Here is a 26759-nt window from a genome sequence, read left to right as displayed (position 1 = left end):
GACAGTTGTAGCACGTGTGTTTGTTTACAGATGGCGCTGTATGTGTGACGTCATGCCGAATTTTAGGTGCCGCAGACGCTTGCTTGGAAGGTAATGTAGTGATGAATTTTGTAGCTTGTGTTTCACATTGAAACCAACAGCATGGCCACTGAAACACTAGCAGCTGATACTTATCACGAGAATCTTTCTGCCCAGCACATTATCAAGGAAGGCGATCAGATTATCTTGAAGAAAGGAAAAAACATTAAAGTTTTTTTGATTAGGAAACACAGGTAAGTAATTTATGATTTCCGAAAGCATTTACTGGAAGTTCTACAAAATGAAAGTAGACAAGCAATGAAAACCTACCCCATGTAGTTATACAGTACAGAACCGATTTCTGAAACGTTGTAGCAGACACTAGCTTCACCTGTAAGACGAAGCTAAAACAAGTTCACAATATACATTTTAGGAAATATCTTGGAATAACCATTATCTTATCAGCTTTGACTGAGATTTTACCACCTAAAAATTTCAGAGAAAGTACTAATGTTGCTTTATCTCCTTTTTCTGTAATGTATACACTCGTCATGCTGGTTAAAACAAGCTAAAACGACGTTATTAGGCTAAGGTAATAGGGATCTGAATACCTCCAGGTCATCTGAGGTGAAAGTGTCTGTTGGTAAGGGGTTCTATTTCCTAATTATGCTTGCAGTGGTATACTTCCCATAGTCACTACCACATGATGGAATTTGGTAGGAAAGGTTGTGAGTTCCTCGATTGTCTCCTGGGTGATATTAGCATGTTGGAGTTGGTATACATGAAATTGTGGTGGATCATGTTGAGACACATAATCTTGCTTGTTGTCTTCTGACTTGCAACGACGCCTAACCATTGACCAATGCAAGGTACTCGGCTAATGTGGTGACACTAGCTGTCTGTCAATGTGTTGTGGCATTTCTAGCAGCCCATAATTGCACCTTTTCAATGTCTTTCTGATGTTTGGGGTCCCATACAATGCTTGCATGCTCCACAGCTGGTTTAACTAGGGTGGCATGTGCTTTTTATTCGGTACTTTCCAAGTTGATGTTCCGTTTTAGGAATCTGATGGTGCGTACAATTTGCTTTGTCACATATATGTTCCTGATGTAATTGCTCCATTTAAGATCTTGTGTGATGGTGCACCCACTCCCAAGATAATAACTGATGTCACTGCCTATAGACAGAGTAAATGTCCATAGACAATGTATTTGTGGTTGATTTCCTTTCTGGTGACTGGCCAAGCCACTTGGTATTAATTATAACAGATAATTTGTTTGGGGGTTCTGTATTTTCTTTCTGCGTTTAAGACACAGAAAATCTATGTCGGGGGGGAAAAACCTGGGTCAGGTTATGTTCCTTTACTTGAAGTTATCAGTAACTTACAGTATATAGTTGATAGCATTTTGGAAAATATGTTACATTTATTGAGGGATCAGATATGTCAGATTTTGCCTTTTTTGTTAAGCTGATTGTTCAAATGGATAATCACTGTTTTGTATATATAAATCACATGCACTTAATTCCCGCCCCCCCCCCCCCCCCCCCCTCCCCAGACTATAAATTGGGCACCTGTGTAAACTAAAGTACTATGGTCCTGGTGATACCTGGTTTACAGATAAAACTAAAGTTTGTAACAAATTGTTTTGTATTCTAGACAAGTATGGCTAGAGAAAGCAAAGTTTACCTTAGATGGTACGATTGGTCACCCCTATGGAACTACATTTGAAGTAAAAGGTGGAAAGATGGTCAAAGTGGAGAAATCAACACTATCGGAGAAGGAAGCTTTGGCAGAAGGTAAGGCTAATGTCCAATGTCACCCTGTCCCTCTTAATGTAGCTCTTCACATCATACACATTATCCGACTTACTCAGCATGTTCCTGGTTTGTTGATTATAATAAAGAACACATTTATTGTTTTAGGTGGTAAAGATAACAGGGATCTTCTGGACCTGGATAGTAATCAGAAACTCACACGAGACGACATAGAGAAGATGAAGAAAGATGGCATCAAAGGAAAGGTATGTTCTTGAAAAAACAAACATATATTAAAAGTATTCATTTTATACTCGATCATTGAACCTTTTCATTACAAAATATTTTGTCTTTTATTACTTAGGAAATTATTGATCAGCTTATAGAGAACAGTTCAACCTTTCAATCCAAGACAGTATTTGCCCAAGCCAAGTGGATCAAGAAAAAGAAAATTAAGTAAGTGTACATATGAATGGATATCATTCACTCTTATTAATTCAGATAGAAGTGTCCAGAGGGCAAATGTTAAAAAAAAGTGTCCAAATAAAACCTACATGGTTGGGTATATGACCTAGATGGAGGTGTTCAGGGGCAAATGTCGATATCAAACCCAAATAAAACCCACATGGATGGGTAAATACATCTTTTTTTTTTTTTTTTCTCTCTCTTTCTCCTATAAGATTGCTCCCAACTATTGCTCTATCATACCCTTACCTCCTAAGTGTTCTAGGCTCCGTTACACTTTAAACGTTGAAGTTTTTGCGAGGGGGAAATTAACGCTACATACGCGGAGTCCTTTTGTTTGTGAATATTTTCCCGAAGCGCATTATTTTGATAGCACTTTACATAATCTTTAACCACAAACGAAGGTGGATCAATTGTGAAAATTACCCCCACTCGTATAGTTTACATATCAAAATCGTGAAATTATCCCCCCCGAAATGAATGGACATTGAAGTTAATCATTTAAATAATGTTTCTTTTTCAAGACATCTTCTGGAATTCACAATTCTGAAGCCATCTGCTCGACTACTATGTGAGATGCATCACGCCAAGAACCCATCTAGAATATGGTAAGTAGGAAGAAAAACAGCAGCCTGTAATCTGATAGGTAAATAAGGAATGGTAAACTGGATCTAATAGGAAACAATTGTAAATCACGTAAAGTTTGTTTCAAACCACTATGAGATTTTAGCCCTTCAATTGCAAATCATGTAAATTTTGTTTCAAACCACTATGAGATTTTAGCCCTTCAATTGCAAATCACGTAAATTTTGTTTCAAACCACTATGAGATTTTAGCCCTTCAATTGCAAATCACATAAATTTTGTTTCAAGCCACTTTGAGATTTTAGCCCTTCATCTGCTTACTGGATTTCCTAAAGATAATTTCAGTTGTATGTTGCTTTTCTGTATTTTTGAGAATTGTGTGTAACCTGTTACAGTTTTATGAGAGTGGACAGTCTGGCTCAAATCCTCAGTAGAGGGAATGTCAGGGCACACTCCACAGTGGCGGTGGTGGACACCTGCATGGGGCTAGTTGTGGGGGCCGTCATGGAGAGACTCGGGGGTAAGTAGTTGATGCATTATCAGTTTGATTTTAATGGTTTTGATAGGAATGCATTATTGTTTAATGGTTTTGAACGGAATGCATTATTGTTTAATGGTTTTGATAGGAATGCGTTATTGTTTTATGGTTTTGATAGGAATGCGTTATTGTTTAATGGTTTTGATAGGAATGCGTTATTGTTTAATGGTTTTGATAGGAATGCGTTATTGTTTAATGGTTTTGATATAGGAATGTGTTATTGTTTAATGGTTTTGATGGGAATGTGTTATTGTTTAATGGTTTTGATAGGAATGCGTTATTGTTTAATGGTTTTGAACGGAATGCGTTATTGTTTAATGGTTTTGATGGAAATGCGTTATTGTTTAATGGTTTTGATGGAAATGCGTTATTGTTTAATGGTTTTGATAGGAATGTATTATTGTTTAGTATACAGCATTAGGTCTTACTTGTTGTGCCAGATCTTCACTTGCTGGCCTGGGGTATGATATGTCAATGTTATTGATTCTTTTCAGAATATTTGAATGAATCTGATTTGCAAAGGAATAATACCGGGTATATACATTTGACTAATTGCTGCTTTTTTCGACAATTATTGAATAGTTGTGGACAATGAAGTTACCTTCCTTTCAGTCCTTTAAACATTGTCTAGCGACTGACTGTGGTACAAGTTTGATGGCAATTTATATTTTTCAAATTGAAATAAGATTGAAATTATGATTGTTTCAGGTTTTGGGAAAGTTATACACTTCCATCAAGGACCAACAGCAGTAAGGTAACTATATATCATTAAAACGATCTACAGGAAGTAAGGATGATGATAACGGGAATGTTTACCCTTTCTCTTCACAAATAAGGCCCTGTCTATGAATAAGCTGCCGCCTTCATTTTTACAGATTCATCAATTTTGGAGTAATAAGCTAAACGTGATCCACAAAAAGCCTTCCCTAAATTTAATGGTACTGAACTTTACCCTGGGGTAGGGAGCTTATTCAACGATAAATATCACACCATATATTCACAGTTTAAGAATATTCAAATTTTAAAGGATTGTGCAATGATTAGTGACTGAAATTTAATAAATAAATTACATCTTAACTTTTGAAATTCTAAATTAGGTTGTTTATCATTTTACAAAGCTTGATGAATTGAAAATAAGTTGCAATAGATTAAATATATCATGTTTTATAGCTGAACGGGATGCTAAAAATTGTTTTATTTTTTTCAGACCTGTCTTGGACTCATTCGACTTCTCTGAGGAAATTCTGAACAATTTATACAATTATCCTCTAGACCGTGTCAATACTATTGAGTGTGATCAAACAAAGACAGACAACTCTGATGGAAAGATTGATTTCAAAAGTAGCAATGGGGCAGATAATGTGAAATGTTCAGGGGAGACAACTGAGGATACAAATTCACAATGCGCCACAGATACGACTGATGTGTCGACACTGGAAACAGCTGAGGATACAAGCTCTAAATGTGTGACAGATATGTCTGTAGATACATCAACACAGTCACAAGGAACTACAACAAACATTGAATGTACAGAGCATTGTGTGGGAGATACTGATTCTCAAGAAACCCCAGGGTGCTCAGAGGAAATGGAAGTTGAGAAGGAGAATGATCTAGTCAAAACTGATATGGAACAAAGAAAGAAAAAGGTATTACCTACATGCAGTATATCATTAGCTCATTTGATCTGAAGGCATCTCATCCGTCCATCATCTGTCGCCTGTTGTCTGTCCATCCATCAACCATTCTTTAAGCAAATTTTTCCTAACCAATGATAACAATTTAAATTTATATGACTGGAAGCATCCCTAGGTGGTGGGGATTGAAAATTGTACAAATGGTGGGGCTGACCACCCAGGAGACTGAGGGGTGGGCCCAATAGGGGGAAATATAGCAAATTCTTTCAGTAGGAATTCAAGGATTTGGTCCATATTTGGTCTGAAGCATGCTTTGGTGAATGGGAACCTAATTTGTATAAACAGTGAGGGTAGATCCCCATGGGTCTGAAGGGTAAGGGCTCAATAGGGGAAATATTTCAAATTCCTTCTGTTTCAGTGGCAGGTTTCTCTTCAAGTTCAGTCGGAACCATTCTTGGGTTGCAAAATGATTTTGTATAGCCTTGGTAAACGGTGAGTCTGGGGCATCTGAGGGGTGGGACCCAATATGAGAATTTTAGCTAATTCTTTTAAATCTTTCTTTTGTAGGAATGACATGATTTTATCTTGATTTAAGGTCCCCATATTGGAGATATGGGTGCCCTTTAACAATCACTCTGTCTGTCTGTCCTGCTGTCGGTCTGTTCATCCTCAAATTTAGTTCCCATCTGTTAACTTTATTATATATTGACCGATTTACTTGAAATTTGGTCAAGATGTACTATTCACAAAAATGTTAACTAAGGTAAAAAATCAAGGTCATTAAGTTAAAGGTCCTGGTAAAATTTTGTATCATTTCGCTGATGAATATCTTGTTGGCCAGAATTGAACAAGGAGTCAACTGACCAAAGGTTAAGGTCGCTGGGTCAAAGGTCAAGTCATTTGGGTTGAATGAAAAGTGTTTTGCCACTGAAATGTCCATGTGAGGGATACAGCCCCTCCGGGCCTCTTGTCTCTATAATCAGGACTGGAGACAATGTTGCAGTCTTTCAGTTTATACAATTGGCCTCTGTTTCTGCACATGTTTGTTTGTAATATTTCAGGTTTTTTCTGTTAATACATTTACTCTTCAAAGCTGTTGCCATTTCAGGGAATTGATAGAGAGGCAAATAGACAACTACGAGAGCAAAAGATACAACAAGCCCGAGACCTTATACTGGAGAAAAACATTGACTGGTAATACACACTTGATAACATAGAGAATTTATAATTCAAATAATTGATGTCCTATTCATTAATTTATTCCACATTTTATGTTTTATTTTTGTTCTTTTGTTTTGGTGGACTAATTGAGTCTCTGACGTATAGATGATAAAAAAGTCTTCCTCATAAATTTTGCCTAATTTTAAGAATTTAAAAAAAAATGTGAATATATCTTTGGCATAACCTTAATTTATTTTTGATAAGTGAAATGATTGCCTTAATATATTTCTTGTAACCTGAACATTTCTGGTTTGATTTGTAAATTTGTGTTTTTCAGTTTGATTGTAGCATGCAAGTTCCATCCCACACCAATTGTGCTGGCGTTGTTGAAGTATATTGCTCCATCACGTCCCGTTGTAGTGTTTGGACAGTACAAGGAGGTCAGTATCAATACCTGTATTTCCTGTATCTGTACCTGTTGTTCCTGTATCTGTACCTGTTGTTCCTGTATCTGTAACTGTCTTTCCTGTATCTGTACCTGTCGTTCCTGTATCTGTAACTGTCTTTCCTGTATCTGTACCTGTCATTCCTGTATCTGTACCTGTCATTCCTGTATCTGTACCTGTTTCTGTACCTGTCCTTCCTGTTTCTGTACCTGTCCTTCCTGTATCTGTACCTGTTTCTGTACCTGTCCTTCCTGTTTCTGTACCTGTCCTTCCTGTATCTGTACCTGTCCTTCCTGTATCTGTACCTGTCCTTCCTGTTTCTGTACCTGACATTTGTGTATCTGTACCTGTCTTTGTGTATCTGTACCTGTCGTTCGTGTACCTGTCATTTGTGTATCTGTACCTGTCATTCGTGCATCTGTACCTGTCATTCGTGTACCTGTCATTTGTGTATCTGTACCTGTCGTTCGTGTATCTGTATCTGTAACTGTCTTTCCTGTATCTGTACCTGTCCTTCCTGTTTCTGTACCTGTCTTTCCTGTTTCTGTACCTGTCCTTCCTGTATCTATATCTGTACCTGTCGTTCGTGTATCTGTACCTGTCATTCGTGTATCTGTACCTGTCGTTCGTGTATCTGTATCTGTCTTTCCTGTATCTGTACCTTGTTTATTCTTTACTTTCATGTACCTATTTTGACATATTTATAAACCAACTTCCTCTCTTAACTACAAAGGTTTTCTAACTCCTGAGGTTTTGAATAATAGAAGTGTTCATTATGCAACGCATGGTATATGAAGATGTAAGAAAAGAAATTAAAGGAGATGATCCAATATGTTGATTGAATTACGTTTACTTTATTTATGATCTTTATGTAAGGAAATCATATTTAAATAAGGGAAATATGATAAAATGCTACTAGGACACCAAAATAATTACCTGATTTTCAATAACAATTCACTGTGCCATTGTTGTAATTTAGTTTTAAAAATAAATTCAATTTAATACACATTAGTGGCCTATTGAAAACATCTATATATTTGACACAGAGAACTCCTAACCTGTCTACATAATGCCATACACTCTAAAAAGTAAATGATTCTAAGCTGCGACAATTAAACAGTTTCTAGTGTTGTGATAAACTGAAGCAACTCATTAGTATTTGTAACATTATGTTTACACAGCCTCCCTGCTGATGATTTTTATAGCTTGTGTTACTTTTTATACAGTTCCTCAGTGATTTTGGTGTCTGTGTTTCAGCCTATCTTGGACTGCTATGAGTACCTGAGGAAGGAAGGGGGTATGGTAAACTACCGTGTCACAGAAGCTTGGCTGAGGGAGTACCAAGTAGGTACAAATAGCTAGAGAATAGTGATTGTCTCAATAGGATAATTATTTTAAATAGATATATCAATAAATAAATGAATAAAATGTAATAATGATTGTTTGATTGACATGGTACCTGAGGTTACACGCTATCATACCACTTAGATTCAAAGTTTGTTCAAGGGAGATAACTTACACTCATAATTTTTAAGATGGTGTAAATTATCATTATTCTATATGAAGTGAAGAAAGCTTTGTAGTATGGGAATATTCTTATATTGTAAGAGTGGAGTTGTTGTTTTTGAAGTAAGAAAATATTCTTTTGTGAATTTTTGTTTTTTTTGTTTGTTTTTGTTTTTGTAAATCTTACATTGTAAATCTTATTTGAGGTGATGGAGATGCGGACCCACCCTATGATAACTATGAGTGGAGGAGGTGGCTACCTACTGACGGCCACGACAGTAAACAAATCTGACACATCACGGTGATACCTTACTGCCAGCCATTTAGTCAACCAAACTTAAGAAGACAGCTATTAATAATCACAGTGCCCCTTAGTAACTACTCTCAATCTGGATACTGAAATTAAATAATTTGTGTGCCTGTTATAATATAGAGGTTCAAGGCAGCTTCTCAAATATTTGTATACTGTGACATGGTGTTCCTGCGCTACAGAGACATTAATTCATAAAAAGGTTTCTTCATTATTAATGAACCAATATCAGTGTCGATGGAAAACCTAATTTGAATTGGTCAGGTTTTAATGTATAACGGACAGTATTTGCTTGTAGATCTGTATTCCAGGTTCATATTTTTCAAAAAGTGAAATAATGAATATTGCTGAGTATATTTGAATTTACATTGAAACATCTTGAGTTGACATTGAAAATATTGTGATGGTTATACATATAAAATGCTATTTGTCTTTATTTAAAGCTGTTACTATCTATGATTATATAATGAATTATTGTACCTTGATAAAAGTATGTTGCTTTGTACAAATGTCAATAAAACTGATCTTGTCACTTTTCTTTCTCATTTCATCTGTACTATCTGTACTTAATAGTAAATTGTCTCTTCAGTTGTGATAACTTCTCTTCACATTAACTTGTACACAGTAAATATTAACGCTGATATCATTGTTCAGTAAATCCTTTTACTAGTTATGGGTGATGACCTTTACATTAGTTAGTTTTCATTGTTGACCTTATATTATTTGTTAACCTTACACCATGTGTTTACCTGACATTAGGTGTTGACCTTACATCATGTGTTGACCTGACATTATGTGTTGACCTGACATTATGTGTTGACCTTACATCATGTGCTGACCTTACATCACATGTCGACCTTACATTATATGTTGGCCTGACATCAGGTGTTGACCTGACACCATGTATATTGACCTTACATCATGTGTCGACCTTACATGAGGTGTTTACCTAACATTAGGTATTTACCTTACATTAGGTGTTAACCTGACATTAGGTGTTTTCCTGACATTAGGTGTTGACCTGACATTAGGTTTTTACCTGACATTAGGTGTTTTCCTGACATTAGCTGTTTTCCTGACATAAGGGGTTTACCTGACATTAGGTTTTTACCTTCCACCATGTATATTGACCTTACATCAGGTTTTTACCTTACATGAGGTGTTTACCTGACATTAGGTGTTTACCTGACATTAGGTGTTTACCTGACATTAGGTGTTTACCTGACACTAGGTGTTTACCTGACATTAGGTGTTTACCTGACATTAGGTGTTTACCTGACATCATGTGTTTACCTGACATTAGGTGTTTACCTGACATTAGGTGTTGTGTTGACCTGACATTAGGTGTTTGCCTGACATTAGGTGTTTACCTGACATTAGGTGTTTACCTGACATGTGTTTACCTGACAACAGATGTTGACCTTACATTAGGTGTTGACCTGACATTAGTGTTTTACCTGACATTAGGTGTTTACCTGACATTAGGTGTTGACCTGACATTAGGTGTTTACCTGACATCATGTGTTGACCTGACATTAGGTGTTGACCTGACATTAGGTTTTTACCTGACATTAGATGTTTACCTGACATTTGACATTAGGTTTTTACCGGACATCAGGTGTTGACCTTACATTAGGTGTTTACCTGACATAAGGTGTTACCTGACATTAGGTGTTGACCTTACATTAGGTGTTTACCTGACATTAGGTGTTCGCCTGACATTAGGTTTTTACCTGACATTAGGTGTTTACCTGACATTTGGTGTTTACCTGTCATTAGGTGTTTACCTTACATGAGGTGTTTACCTTACATTAGGTGTTTACCTTACATGAGGTGTTGACCTTACATTAGGTGTTTACCTTACATTAGGTGTTTACCTGACATTAGGTGTTGACCTGCCATCATGTGTTTACCTGACATTAGGTGTTGACCTTACATTAGGTTTTAACCTGACATCATGTGTTACCTGACATTAGGTGTTGACCTTCCACCATGTATTGACCGTCCACCATGTATTGACCTTACATCATGTGTCAACCTGACATGAGGTGTTTTCCTGACATTAGGTGTTTACCTTACATTAGGTGTTAACCTGACATCATGTGTTACCTGACATTAGGTGTTTACCTGACATTAGGTGTTGACCTTCCACCATGTATTGACCTTCCACCATGTGTCGACCTGACATGAGGTGTTTTCCTGACATTAGGTGTTGACCTTACAGTAGGTGTTGACCTGACTGTTCACCTTTCATATAGGTGTTAAACTTACACGAGGTGGTAACTTTTATGTAAGGTGACCTTTATGTTAAGTGGTGACCTATACATTAACTTTTCTTAAGGTGTTGGTGACCTCTTGTTTGGTGTTGACTTTTACTTTAGGTGTTGGCATTTAGGTTAGATGTTGACCTTTAGGTTAGGTGTTGACCTTTAGGTTAGATGTTGACCTTTAGGTTAGGTGTTGACATTTAGGTTAGATGTTGACCTTTAGGTTAGATGTTGACCTTTAGGTTAGGTGTTGACATTTAGGTTAGATGTTGACCTTTAGGTTAGGTGTTGACCTTTAGGTTAGATGTTGACCTTTAGGTTAGGTGTTGACCTTTAGGTTAGATGTTGACTTTTACTTTAGGTTAGGTGTTGACCTATAGATTAGGTGTTGACCTTTAGGTTAGATGTTGACCTTTAGGTTAGGTGTTGACATTTAGGTTAGTTGTTGACCTTTAAGTTAGGTGTTGACCTTTAAGTTAGGTGTTGACCTTTAGGTTAGGTGTTGACCTTTAGGTTAGGTGTTGACATTTAGGTTAGGTGTTGACCTTTAGGTTAGGTGTTGACCTTTAAGTTAGGTGTTGACCTTTAGGTTAGGTGTTGACCTTTAAGTTAGGTGTTGACTTTTACTTTAGGTGTTGACCTTTAGGTTAGGTGTTGACGTATAGATTAGATGTTGACCTTTAGGTTAGGTGTTGACATTTAAGTTAGGTGTTAACCTGTAAGTTAGGTGTTGACATTTAGGTTAGGTGTTGACCTTTAAGTTAGGTGTTGACCTTTAGGTTAGGTGTTGACCTTTAAGTTAGGTGTTGAGTTTTACTTTAGGTGTTGACCTTTAGGTTAGATGTTGACGTATAGATTAGGTGTTGACCTTTAGGTTAGATGATGACTTATAGGTTAGGTGTTGACCTTTAGGTTAGATATAATTGACATAGGCTAGGTGTTGACCTTTAGGTTAGGTATAATTGACATAGGCTAGGTGTTGACCTTTAGGTTAGATGTTGACTTATAGGTTAGGAGTTTACCTTTGCAATAATTGATGACCTCCAGTTTGTTGTTGACCTTTATGTTTGGTGTTGACCTATAGGTTAGATGTTGACCTTTAGGTTAGATGTTAACCTTTAGTTTGTTGACCTTTGGGTTAGGTGTTTACTGTTTCATTCGTTGGTGACCTTTAAATCTGCATTTAGTGGTATGAGTGCATGAGTAAGCACCATTATACAATATTGGTAAGCAACAATAGTTAAAACTTCAAGTAAATATGACAAAGTATATACACTTTAAAAAATAACTTCAAATACAGATTCAGGGTGAAAAGACTTTATTGATAATATCCAAAACTCAAGAGTAGACTGTTGTAAAGGCACCAGAAACTAACATTAGTATACAACGGCACCTTGTACTGGTCCAGGACGCAATATTTAATTATACCTTATACTGTCCCAGGACGCAATATCTCTACTGCACCATCACCTCAAACTGACCTGTATTTTACAGCACCGTATATGTACCGAGGACACAATATAATTTCTACTGTTAATTGGCACCTCAAACTGACCTTTATATTTGACACCTTATACTGGCCCAGGACATATAATTTTTTGTTGTGATTGCACCTCTGACTGACCTGTGTATAATGTCACCTTATACTGGACTTAATCTCTTCATTGATTAATAACACTAATTCCCCAGGCAAGCTTTGTACCAAGTTTTGTAACAAGAGGACCATGGGCCTTTATGATCACCTGAGGTGTTAAAGTCTTTGATTTTAGCATATTTAACCCCTGTGAATTTGAATGAAGGGTCAAGGTCATCCATTTGAACAAACTTGGTAGCCCTTCATCACAGCATGATACAGAACCAATAATAGGTCCCTGAGCAAATCGGTTATCAAGAAGAAGTTGAAAATGTAAATTGTTTATGTTGGTCGCCGGACAAAAGGCGATCGCAATAGGTCAACTGAGACTTGTTCTCAGGTGAACTAAAAATCCTTAAAAAAAACCCAGTTGTTTAGACTTACATTCTTTAAAGGAATATATTGACAATGGAAACTGCACTGTGGCATAAGTTAACTCTGAAGGGGCAAGCAAGCCCAAAAATGTACTTGACCCTGTTGAATATCCCACACTGTAAGACAATAGTAACAAGAGGAAAATAACACTGACAGTTTTCAAGGTTGTTAATTCAAACAGAGAACTTCCAAGGAAACTAAATATTTGACAACATTTTTCTATATTTTGCAATTATTCTAATATGTTTAAAAATCATTAATAACTAAAACATAGGTTTAAAGTGTGTACTAATCAAGCATTGTCTTACAATATCTAAAATTATATAGGAAATAGCAATTTACTACAGGAATAATATGGTTGTTTATTTACTGGTGTATATGATAAACTGGAATATTTTCCCCCACTGCCATAAGAATTTATATACAAGTAATCAAACCTAGAACTCGATCTCTTTAGATGTTTGTAGTGATAATACAATTTGGTGATAATAATTTGAGTTACATTGATCAGGTTTGATATAGCCTTTACTGGATATAAATATACACAGGTAAACAAACAAGAGGCCCAGAGGGCCTGCATCACTCATGTGGATATAAATATACACAGGTAAACAAAAAATACTACATTGTAAACATACTAGCATATTGAGCTTTACAATCATATACAAAAACTGTAAAGATTGGTGTGAAATAAAACTAGCTTTGATTAGGAAAAACAAGACTCTAAACAATGTTTATGATAAAACTATAAACCATGGTGACATTTGAGGTAAATATATATGAATTAGAGAATGAGGTAATCAACTAGATTCTATAGCAAATATACTTCAGTCTCTGCTTTCATACCATCAGCCATTTCTTAAAAAAAACATTCAGTTGACCAGAATTTGTAATTGGTCAACTAGCATTTACAGATAACCATTCAACCAACTTTAAAGTGAGGTCATAAATTGACCGGTTGAAATAATTGCCAAAAATCAGTTGACCTGTATTGAAATCATTACCGGTGTAGTATGGTATTTTGACCCCCATGTTAAATTGATCCAGGGGTCACTCACAGGGTATACATTATTATAATTCGATAGTCGAAAACTACGTTGTCTCTTGTCAACAGTTTTTGGAGTGTAATTTTGGATTGATCATGAGTAGTGGATTTTGAAAATTCCTCCTTCATATTTTCAAAGAAATGATCTTATTTTAAAACTAAATATTAAAACTAAACACACCTTTTAGAATATTTGAATTTGGTATAATAAACACAAAAAGCTAAAAATAAAACATTCACTTAAAATAACAAGCAAGCAACAATCCTATAGCTATACAAGTGCAAAATAGCAGGATAAAATAAACTTTTTGAAATTAAAACACACATGTTGAATGTAAACTTTGTTATATCAACTTGTATTAACCACACTTGTTGGCCTGGATGGTGTGAGAGGTCTTGCTATGGGAGGAAACCGGAGGATCCAGGTAACCCTACGTGGTCAGATAGTTGACCCCATACCTTTGATGTCTGATAGGGGAATCAAACACCGACCGCCTAGGTGAAAGGCCATCCAAACAACCAGGTTCAACAGGAAGCAGCAAACAAATATAATTTTTAGTGAAAAATTTATCAACTACAAACAGCAAAATCTGCCTGACAATATAGGCTGGCCACATGCACAGCTATAGAATAATCCAAACACCTCAAAAATGCTGTGCAGTTTATTACATTGCAGCTATATTCTCAGGTTGGAAGTATTAAATGAATTCTAATTTCATATAGAATATCTTTTTAATGTGAAAACCATACAGAAATCAAGAGAAAAGGTTTATGAGCAAATATGGCCTATTTCTCATCAAGTTGGTAAAACCTGTACTCTACAACAAGAGATCCTAGGAGGATCTTTTCACTGAACATTGAATAAAAATTTACTGTCAAAATACAAGATGGTTACCTATTGGCCATTTTGTTTTCCGGATTCAACAAAACATCAAATTGGTACAACCATGGACCAAGACATCAAGTTTCAGAAATATCTTTATCTTTAACAAATAGCAATAGCAGAGTGATTTGAACTGCCCACTAGCTGGTGTTGATGGCGATAGGGTTAAAATATAGGTGAAGCATATTGTATTCCTCAGAAAGTAGATCAAATAGGATTATTCTGGAATTCAATTTCGTCTTAAATAAAACAAAGTTTTCCTTCCTTCTAGTTAAAAGCTGTTTAGATTAGATTGGCCTGTGGCCTTCGTACAGGCCAAGCTTGTTACATGTATTGATGTCGAACCATGAACTACTCGACGTTTAAAAAGTTCCAAAATCCATTACTGTTCAAGTCGTAACTTAGGAGGTGGACATTATTTTATGTCTATCAATATCATGGCAATTGCGTTATCTTATTCAGCCGTGATATATACTACTACACTGATAAAGACTATTTGATATATGTAGCAATAACAATATTTTTTAACATTAATATTGAAAGTTGTCTTTTTTCAAGAAAAAAATATAATCTGCATGTCATAGGCACCATTTATTGTTGTTATCTGCTATTGTATTATAATTAACATGTTACACAGACATTTATCAGATAAATCAGCTATGTAGAAAGTTCATTCTGTGGAAGATATACTTATGGATCCATTATAAGTGTCGTAATATGAATGGTTTTGGAAGCCAAGATACAAAATGACAAAGCACTACAAATGAAACGTGTATCATATGTACAGTAACTTACTGTATAACAATACGCTCACAATATACATACCAAATATAGACATTTATCTAGAAAAACAACATAATCTCTACACCGGTAACTTTGCTGTTAGCTGTCAAATCAATTTAAAAAAAGCCTTTTTTTTTTGAAAATGCATATTTGATGTTATAATTCCACCTTAAAATGAGAATAAATCTCTTTAGTGATACCAAATATGTCCTGATTCAGAAATGATAACACATAACACAACCAGTTAGTTATACATCACAGTTATATCTCCTCCGGGGTCTACCCCTCTAACAGTACTCTACCCCTTTAACAGTGATCTACCCCTCCCACAGTACACTAGTCCTCTCACAGTACTCTACCTCTCTAACAGTATTCTACCCCTCTCACAGTACTCTACCCCTCCCACAGTACTCTACCCCTCTAACAGTACTCTACCCCTCTAACAGTGATCTACCCCTCCCACAGTACACTAGTCCTCTCACAGTACTCTACCTCTCTAACAGTATTCTACCCCTCTCACAGTACTCTATCCCCCTCACAGTACTCTACCCCTCTAACAGTACTCTACCCTCTAACAGTACTCTACCCCTCTAACAGTACTCTACCCCTCCCACAGTACTCTACCCCTCTCACAGTACTCTACCCCTCCCACAGTACTCTACCCCTCCCACAGTGATCTACCCCTCCCACAGTACTCTACCCCTCCCACAGTACTCTACCCCTCTAACAGTACTCTACCCCTCCCACAGTACTCTACCCCTCTCACAGTACTCTACCCCTCTCACAGTACTCTACCCCTCTAACAGTACTCTACCCCTCCCACAGTACTCTACCCCTCCCACAGTACTCTGCCCCTCTAACAGTACTCTACCCCTCTAACAGTACTCTACCCCTCCCACAGTGATCTACCCCTCCCACAGTACTCTACCCCTCCCACAGTACTCTACCCCTCCCACAGTACTCTACCCCTCTAACAGTGACTCTACCCCTCTCACAGTACTCTACCCCTCCCACAGTGATCTACCCCTCCCACAGTACTCTACCCCTCTAACAGTGACTCTACCCCTCTCACAGTACTCTACACCTCTCACAGTACTCTACCCTCTCACAGTACTCTACCCCTCTAACAGTGATCTACCCCTCCCACAGTACTCTACCCCTCTAACAGTACTCTACCCCTCTCACAGTACTCTATCCCTCCCACAGTACTCTACCCCTCTCACAGTACTCTACCCCTCTCACAGTACTCTACCCCTCTAACAGTACTCTACCCCTCTCACAGTACTCTACCCCTCTCACAGTACTCTACCCCTCTAACTGTACTCTACCCCTCTCACAGTACTCTACCCTTCTCACAGTACTCTACCCCTCTAACAGTACTCTACCCCTCTCACAGTACTCTACCCCTCTAACAGTACTCTACCCCTCTCACAGTACTCTACCCCTCTCACAGTACTCTACCCCTCTCACAGTACTCTACCCCTCTAACAGTACTCTACCCCTCTCACAGTACTCTACCCCTCTCACAGTACTCTACCCCTCTAACTGTACTCTACCCCTCTAACTGTACTCTACCCCTCTCACAGTACTCTACCCTTCTCACAGTACTCTACCCCTCTAACAGTACTCTACCCCTCTCACAGTACTCTACCCCTCTAACAGTACTCTACCCCTCTCACAGTACTCTACCCCTCCCACAGTACTCTACCCCTCTCACAGTACTCTACCCCTCTCACAGTATTCTACCCCTCTAACAGTACTCTACCCCTCTAACAGTACTCTACCCCTCTAACAGTACTCTACCCCTCTAACAGTACTCTACCCCTCTCACAGTACTCTACCCCTCTAACAGTACTCTACCCCTCTCACAGTACTCTACCCCTCCCACAGTATTCTACCCCTCTAACAGTACTCTACCCCTCTCACAGTACTCTACCCCTCTAACAGTACTCTATCCCTCTCACAGTACTCTATCCCTCTCACAGTACTCTACCCCTCTAACAGTACTCTACCCCTCCCACAGTACTTTACCCCTCTCACAGTACTCTACCCCTCTAACAGTACTCTACCCCTCCCACAGTACTTTACCCCTCCCACAGTACTCTACCCCTCTCACAGTATTCTACCCCTCTAACAGTACTCTACCCCTCCCACAGTACTCTACCCCTCTAACAGTACTCTACCCCTCCCATAGTACTCTACCCCTCTCACAGTATTCTACCCCTCTAACAGTACTCTACCCCTCCCACAGTACTCTACCCCTCTAACAGTACTCTACCCCTCCCACAGTACTCTACCCCTCTCACAGTACTCTACCCCTCTATCAGTACTCTACCCCTCCCACAGTACACTAGCCCTCTCACAGTATTCTACTCCTCTCACAGTACTCTACCCCTCTCACAGTACTCTACCCCTCTAACAGTGATCTACCCCTCCCACAGTACTCTACCCCTCTCACAGTACTCTACCCCTCCCACAGTACTCTACCCCTCCCACAGTACTCTACCCCTCTCACAGTACTCTACCCCTCCCACAGTACTCTACCCCTCTAACAGTACTCTACACCTCTCACGGTACTCTACCCCTCTAACAGTGATCTACCCCTCTCACAGTACTCTACCCCTCTCACAGTACTCTACACCTCTCACAGTACTCTACCCCTCTCACAGTTCTCTACACCTCTAACAGTACTCTACCCCTCTCACAGTACTCTACCCCTCTCACAGTACTCTACCCCTCCCACAGTACTCTACCCCTCTCACAGTACTCTACCCCTCTAACAGTACTCTACCCCTCTAACAGTACTCTACCCCTCCCACAGTACTCTACCCCTCTAACAGTACTCTACACCTCTAACAGTACTCTACACCTCTCACAGTACTCTACCCCTCCCACAGTACTCTACCCCTCTAACAGTATTCTACCCCTCCCACAGTACTCTACCCCTCTAACAGTACTCTACCCCTCTCACAGTACTCTACCCCTCTAACAGTGATCTACCCCTCTAACAGTACTCTACCCCTCTAACAGTACTCTACCCCTCTAACAGTACTCTACCCCTCTAACAGTACTCTACCCCTCTAACAGTACTCTACCCCTCTAACAGTACTCTACCCCTCTAACAGTACTCTACCCCTCTCACAGTACTCTACCCCTCTAACAGTGCTCTACCCCTCCCACAGTACTCTACCCCTCTAACAGTACTCTACCCCTCCCACAGTACTCTACCCCTCTCACAGTACTCTACCCCTCTCACAGTACTCTACCCCTCTAACAGTGATCTACCCCTCCCACAGTACTCTACCCCTCTAACAGTACTCTACCCCTCTCACAGTACTCTACCCCTCTAACAGTACTCTACCCCTCTCACAGTACTCTACCCCTCTAACAGTGATCTACCCCTCCCACAGTACTCTACCCCTCTAACAGTACTCTACCCCTCTCACAGTACTCTACCCCTCTCACAGTACTCTACCCCTCCCACAGTACTCTACCCCTCTCACAGTACTCTACCCCTCTAACAGTGATCTACCCCTCCCACAGTACTCTACCCCTCTAACAGTACTCTACCCCTCTCACAGTACTCTACCCCTCTAACAGTGATCTACACCTCTCACAGTACTCTACCCCTCTCACAGTACTCTACCCCTCCCACAGTACTCTACCCCTCTCACAGTACTCTACCCCTCTAACAGTGATCTACCCCTCCCACAGTACTCTACCCCTCTAACAGTACTCTACCCCTCTCACAGTATTCTACCCCTCTAACAGTGATCTACCCCTCCCACAGTACTCTACCCCTCTAACAGTACTCTACACCTCTCACAGTACTCTACCCCTCTCACAGTACTCTACCCCTCCCACAGTACTCTACCCCTCTCACAGTACTCTACCCCTCCCACAGTACTCTACCCCTCTCACAGTACTCTACCCCTCCCACAGTACTCTACCCCTCCCACAGTACTCTACCCCTCTAACAGTACTCTACCCCTCCCACAGTACTCTACCCCTCTAACAGTACTCTACCCCTCCCACAGTACTCTACCCCTCTCACAGTACTCTACCCCTCTATCAGTACTCTACCCCTCCCACAGTACACTAGCCCTCTCACAGTATTCTACTCCTCTCACAGTACTCTACCCCTCTCACAGTACTCTACCCCTCTAACAGTGATCTACCCCTCCCACAGTACTCTACCCCTCTCACAGTACTCTACCCCTCCCACAGTACTCTACCCCTCCCACAGTACTCTACCCCTCTCACAGTACTCTACCCCTCCCACAGTACTCTACCCCTCTAACAGTACTCTACACCTCTCACGGTACTCTACCCCTCTAACAGTGATCTACCCCTCTCACAGTACTCTACCCCTCTCACAGTACTCTACACCTCTCACAGTACTCTACCCCTCTCACAGTTCTCTACACCTCTAACAGTACTCTACCCCTCTCACAGTACTCTACCCCTCTCACAGTACTCTACACCTCCCACAGTACTCTACCCCTCTCACAGTACTCTACCCCTCTAACAGTACTCTACCCCTCTAACAGTACTCTACCCCTCCCACAGTACTCTACCCCTCTAACAGTACTCTACACCTCTAACAGTACTCTACACCTCTCACAGTACTCTACCCCTCCCACAGTACTCTACCCCTCTAACAGTATTCTACCCCTCCCACAGTACTCTACCCCTCTAACAGTACTCTACCCCTCTCACAGTACTCTACCCCTCTAACAGTGATCTACCCCTCTAACAGTACTCTACCCCTCTAACAGTACTCTACCCCTCTAACAGTACTCTACCCCTCTAACAGTACTCTACCCCTCTAACAGTACTCTACCCCTCTAACAGTACTCTACCCCTCTAACAGTACTCTACCCCTCTCACAGTACTCTACCCCTCTAACAGTGATCTACCCCTCCCACAGTACTCTACCCCTCTAACAGTACTCTACCCCTCCCACAGTACTCTACCCCTCTCACAGTACTCTACCCCTCTCACAGTACTCTACCCCTCTAACAGTGATCTACCCCTCCCACAGTACTCTACCCCTCTAACAGTACTCTACCCCTCTCACAGTACTCTACCCCTCTAACAGTACTCTACCCCTCTCACAGTACTCTACCCCTCTAACAGTGATCTACCCCTCCCACAGTACTCTACCCCTCTAACAGTACTCTACACCTCTCACAGTACTCTACCCCTCTCACAGTACTCTACCCCTCCCACAGTACTCTACCCCTCTCACAGTACTCTACCCCTCTAACAGTGATCTACCCCTCCCACAGTACTCTACCCCTCTAACAGTACTCTACCCCTCTCACAGTACTCTACCCCTCTAACAGTGATCTACACCTCTCACAGTACTCTACCCCTCTCACAGTACTCTACCCCTCCCACAGTACTCTACCCCTCTCACAGTACTCTACCCCTCTAACAGTGATCTACCCCTCCCACAGTACTCTACCCCTCTAACAGTACTCTACCCCTCTCACAGTATTCTACCCCTCTAACAGTGATCTACCCCTCCCACAGTACTCTACCCCTCTAACAGTACTCTACACCTCTCACAGTACTCTACCCCTCTCACAGTACTCTACCCCTCCCACAGTACTCTACCCCTCTCACAGTACTCTACCCCTCCCACAGTACTCTACCCCTCTCACAGTACTCTACCCCTCCCACAGTACTCTACCCCTCCCACAGTACTCTACCCCTCTAACAGTACTCTACCCCTCCCACAGTACTCTACCCCTCTAACAGTGATCTACCCCTCCCACGGTACTCTACCCCTCCCACAGTACTCTACCCCTCCCACAGTACTCTACCCCTCCCACAGTACTCTACCCCTCCCACAGTACTCTACCCCTCCCACAGTACTCTACCCCTCTCACAGTACTCTACCCCTCTCACAGTACTCTACCCCTCTAACAGTACTCTACCCCTCCCACAGTACTCTACCCCTCTAACAGTACTCTACACCTCTAACAGTACTCTACACCTCTCACAGTACTCTACCCCTCCCACAGTACTCTACCCCTCCCACAGTACTCTACCCCTCTCACAGTACTCTACCCTCTAACAGTACTCTTCCCCTCTAACAGTACTCTACCCCTCTAACAGTACTCTACCCCTCTAACAGTACTCTACACCTCTCACAGTACTCTACCCTCTCACAGTACTCTACCCCTCTCACAGTACTCTACCCCTCCCACAGTACTCTACCCCTCTAACAGTACTCTACCCCTCTCACAGTACTCTACCCCTCCCACAGTACTCTACCCCTCTCACAGTACTCTACCCCTCTCACAGTACTCTACCCCTCCCACAGTACTCTACCCCTCTAACAGTACTCTACCCCTCCCACAGTATTCTACCCCTCCCACAGTACTCTACCCCTCTCACAGTACTCTACCCCTCTCACAGTACTCTACACCTCTCACAGTACTATACTTTTACTATAGAGGCCACAATTACACATACAGGTACATGGATGTTACATTATAACATTATACCTTAACATGTTTCAAGACAATAATACATTACAATCTTTAACAGTTATAAGTTATCTCCCTTTAAAAACTTTTGTCAACAATTAACCATTCCTAAGCAAAAATGTTATCCTGTTTGTAATATTAATATTAATATTAATTTTACCCACCTCTCCCATCCAATAAAACTGCTTTTGTATATTCCATACACAATTCTTAAGTCGAAAATTTATTACAACAGAATGTAATCAAATCAAAATGAACAAAGCTAGACCAACTTGATGGCTCTTACTTCTAGTAAATGTAGTAAGACCCTGTTTGGCCAAGAAATAAATAACAAGGAATAAATTTGACACTGTACATGGCATTAACAATAACACTGGCTCCAACACACCTTCAAATGAACACTAATATCAACATTGGAGTAAGGAATATATGCAACTCTGTCTGGAAGAAGCAATTTGCATAATACATTTATACTGTATATACCCTAAATGTTAATACTGGTATATATATAAATATCACTATGTAGGACATTTACAACAGTGTCAGCACTGGGTCAATGGCCAACTGAACCTGCCTAACTCACGACTCAACAGAATCCTCTAACATTGGACAAGTCAAATACGCAGCGTAATTCTGGCTTGATAAAATGTGGAACAGACCTAACTTGGACTTAATTATACTGTGTACAAACTAAATGTGTCAAACACATTTCTTCTGTTAGGAGTTGCATATCATAACATGGTCTTGGTCAATTAAAACAGTCATGTTTATTGGGATTCTTATGGGACAATAAGAATCCTAACTAGTTTCTATAACATTCGAGCAATGGAAGCTGCTTGTGATTACCAAACCAACGATGATGGTGGTTCTATAACACAGGGATCTGATAACCAGTCCCTTGGGGGATGAGGAAGTTTTAAAATCATTTTTGTGGGGATGCTGATGAGTCTGATTTAGGCAGGTTTAACAAGGTACAGTCCCATAAGTGCTTCATACATACAGAAAACACTACCTATTATATAGACACATACAATGTACAGGTGTGATACTGCTATATATAGTCACAATAGTAATAAACAGAAATAATACATAGGTAAAATAATGGGACACAGCATACCTCAGATCAGGCTAGTACCAGATATCTCATCTCAAATTGATTCATTTCCACTCTCGACCAATCAGAAAAATGACAGTAATAAGTAGGCAACCAAGTAAAAAAAAATGTGTATAAATAATTGTAGCATATATTTTTCATTATAAATACTAAAAGTATAGTCATGCATTTCAACTCTGCCACCAATTTTGTCTGTTTGTTCAACACATACATTTTAGATTAAAAAATGAAACTTATGAAGTTAAGTTTTGTATTTGCAAAAAGGTTGAGCACAACAGAAGCACCTGAGCTCGTCTTGTGAGTTGGTCAGAACATTTCTTTTTTTTTTCTGAAGTATATACACAGACATCTTTGCCAATAATTTTTTGTACAAAGTCAGAGACAATTAAAATAAACCAAAATGATAATAAAATAAAACAAAACATGCATCTTCAAAACATGTAATCCAAGATATACTATTTATATGTATAGAGGTGTTCAAAGGTGTGAGGCCGCGTCGCAGTAGGAAATTCACGATGGCCAATAGGAGCATGAGTATTGAGCAATTTCAACATAAGATTATAAGCATAGAGCATAATCATAATATTTAAAAGTAAACATATTACTGTACAAACGTATGTAAATATATTTTAGTAAGCTATAGCAATATGGACATTACCTGCATTACATTTTACTGTTGTTTTAAAATTTTATAATGGAAGATTTTTTGAGCATTTTTTTCTGAAAAAAATCAATGAGTATTTTCCATTTTTCTCAATTACCAAAATTCATATCACAACAAAGACTTTTACAAATTTGTTATCATTTCTGTGTATGAGTTAAATATTCATGATGGGAAGACCTCAGCAACTAAAATACAATACATGTACATGTATTTAAACTGTGGGCAAGTATCAAGGACTTGGAAATAAAAACAAAACATTACATTACACTTTTTGCTAGTTATTGTTATTGTATAGGAAATATTCTCCTTTGAATATTCTACACTTGGTTTAGGTATAAGTTAGTGATGATATAGGCACCATAATACTGCTGTAAATTATCACAAAACGTATCTGTACATGAGAAAGTAGTTCAAGCACCATAAATACTTATGTGGACATTATTTGAAAACCATCTTAAACCCATAAAAATGATTCAAAACAGCATACCTCATGGTATTGTAAGAAGTATTTTAAAGCCGTTTCAGGCAATCTAAAATTTTGACTAACATTTTAAAATCCTAAAGTCACCTACAATACTCACTGGAATTCGTGTTTTCCATGATAATAGTATTGTAATTTATCATCCAGTCACAGATTTGTTCATCAATTCATATGTAGACCCTTACATTGACACTCAGGATGTTTGTATATGCCTGGGACAAAATCCATTAAAAATTCAGAAGACATTTAAGACATAAAACAAGTTTAAAATCATTCAATATATAAAATCAATAATAGCATCATAATAAAAATGTTATTGGAAATAACAATATTTACAAAGCATACAATCAAGAAACATTCATAATAATCTGCACTGAACTGAATATTTTGCATTGAAAAACAATATGTATATACAAATGATTTCTATAGTCTATATATGTAATGAATAGCATGATTTCTCATATCTATTTGATGGCAAAGCTTGGCATTGTGATTGTGTTGTTGTAGTAGATAGCTCTACTGAATTCTATCTACACGAGGCATGTGATTGTGGTGTTGTAGTAGATAGACTACTGAATTCTATGTACACGAGGCAGACTTGTTTCAGTGATTTACAATCTTATATTTCCCTTTACTACCATCCTGGTACATTCAATCTGATACATCCCAACATTTCTAAAAGGAAAGTGCAACATTTGATGCAAGTTGTACACATTTTTAACTGTTTAATACCAGATTTACCTTCCCTGATAAGAGAAATGGACTTTTAATGCATTTAAATTATTCACTAATTGCCATATAATAACAGAGGAGAGTTGACAACATGATCACTGTATATTGGTTTTGTTTGTGTTCTCAAATAACTTAAAAACATTAGGAAATTCTCCTGTGTTCATATGTATTGGGAATTGGTTTCAAATATGTCGCATTTGATCCAACATTTTGGCAAAAAAAAAGGGAAATAAACAAAAATAAAGAACAAACAAGAAAGAAAAAATGTATAGCGTAGAAGATATAACAAACTTAAAGAAATAGATTGACTAGAATTTGTGTATCATCATTAATAGCTAAGTGAAATTGAATATTATAAAATAAACAAGAGGCACAGAGGGCCTATATCGCTCACCTGGTTTCATGAGATATGAAACAAGAACTATGCTTAAGCATATTTGTCACTGGTATTGCTATGTCAATATATCATAAGCATTTTATATGGGTACATGAACATTGGTTTTATTGTATTTCTAAAAATGTCAATTTAGCCAAATTGACCCCTTCTGGCCAGCCCCTCAGCCCCCAGGGGGGTCAGCCCTATCATTAGTACAATTTTGAATCCCTACCCCAAGAGGATGCTACCAGTGAAATATGAGAGATATCCATTGCTTAGTTTCAGAGGAGAAGTTGTTTATAACAGTTTTGCCAAACTGGCCCCTTTTGGCCCCACCCCTCAGCCCCATCATTTGTACAATTTTGAATCCTTACCCCAAGGGGGTGCTACCAGGCAAATATGAGCAATATCCATTGCTTGGTTTCAGAGGAGAAGTCGTTTATATCAATCTAGCCAAACGGGCCCTTTTTGGCCACGCCCCTAAGACCCCCAGGGGGTCAGCCGCACCATTTGTACAATTTTGAATTCCTACCCCAAGTAGGTGCTACCAGGCAAATATGAGAGATATCCATTGCTTAGTTTCAGAGGAGAAGTTGTTTTTATCAATATAGCCCGATTGACCACATTTGGCCCCGCCCCTCAGGCCCTTGGGGGTCAGCCCCCATCATTTGTACAATTTTGAATCCCCACCCCATAGTGATGCTACCAGGCAAATATGAGTGATATCCATTGCTCGGTTTCAGAGAAGAAGTCGTTTTTATCAATATAGCCCGATGGACCTCATTTGGCCCCGCCCCAGAGGTCCCCAGGGGGTCAGCCCCCATCATTTGTACAATTTTGAATCCCCACCCCATAGTGATGCTACCAAGCAAATATGAGCGATATCCATTGCTTGGTTTCAGAGAAGAAGTCGTTTATATCAATATAGCTAATTGACCCCTTTTGGCCCCGCCCCAGAGGCCCCCAGGGGGTCAGCCCCATCATTTGTACAATTGAGTCCCCTACCCATAGGGATGCTTCTGACCAAATTTAGTGAAATTCCTATCAGCGGTTATGAAGAAGAAGTCAAATAAGTTAATTGTTGACGGACGGACGGACGACGGACGCCACGGTATGGCATAAGCTCACCTTGGTCCTTCGGACCAGGTGAGCTAACAAATTTATTGTATTTCTGTGAAATTTGGTGTATTTCAATTTTGTAACATTTTACCAGGTTAAATCACAGGGGCATATTACTATCATATGGCTTTGTAAACAGACAGCTTTAGTATATACAAAGACACGCAATAGTGATGTGCCCCGTGGAAATATAAAATGTATTTTCATGTGTTAAGTTAATTATCCAAATTTCACTACAGAGAAATACACCTTTGAACAACAACCTCACAAACAAATATCATAGAATGACTGAATCTATAGCATGGTAGATGTTCTTTCTACTCAAACTTTTTAAGCGAGCGAGACTGAAATTAAAATCAAAATTCAGAAT

At 39.2% G+C, this 26759-nt stretch overlaps 1 protein-coding gene across 1 annotated transcript; it reads left to right on the top strand.

Moving 5' to 3' along the window:
* The first annotated feature begins 113 nt into the window (after positions 1 to 113).
* On the top strand, positions 114 to 8954 carry LOC117324058 (tRNA (adenine(58)-N(1))-methyltransferase non-catalytic subunit TRM6-like). The gene is made up of 12 exons (XM_033879673.1): positions 114 to 272; positions 1676 to 1815; positions 1942 to 2039; positions 2138 to 2229; positions 2763 to 2846; positions 3218 to 3342; positions 4069 to 4114; positions 4568 to 5006; positions 6103 to 6188; positions 6493 to 6595; positions 7859 to 7945; positions 8314 to 8954. The coding sequence occupies exons 1-12, from the start codon at positions 142 to 144 to the stop codon at positions 8410 to 8412; spliced, it is 1530 nt and encodes a 509-aa protein (XP_033735564.1). The 5' UTR covers positions 114 to 141; the 3' UTR covers positions 8413 to 8954.
* The last annotated feature ends 17805 nt before the right edge of the window (positions 8955 to 26759 follow it).

This window comes from Pecten maximus, chromosome 3, assembly GCF_902652985.1.
Source record: "Pecten maximus chromosome 3, xPecMax1.1, whole genome shotgun sequence".
NCBI lineage: Eukaryota > Metazoa > Mollusca > Bivalvia > Pectinida > Pectinidae > Pecten > Pecten maximus.
Note: the sequence above shows the minus strand (reverse complement) of the source record. Positions and strands in the feature narration are given on the sequence as shown.

Excerpts from the sequence above, each read along its gene's own strand:
- LOC117324058 (XM_033879673.1), top strand. The coding sequence starts at position 142 with ATGGCCACTGAAACACTAGCAGCTGATACTTATCACGAGAATCTTTCT. Across the intron at positions 2,230-2,762 it reads ATCAAGAAAAAGAAAATTAA|ACATCTTCTGGAATTCACAA; the intron begins GTAAGTGTACAT and ends TTCTTTTTCAAG. Across the intron at positions 7,946-8,313 it reads CTTGGCTGAGGGAGTACCAA|GTGATGGAGATGCGGACCCA; the intron begins GTAGGTACAAAT and ends ATCTTATTTGAG.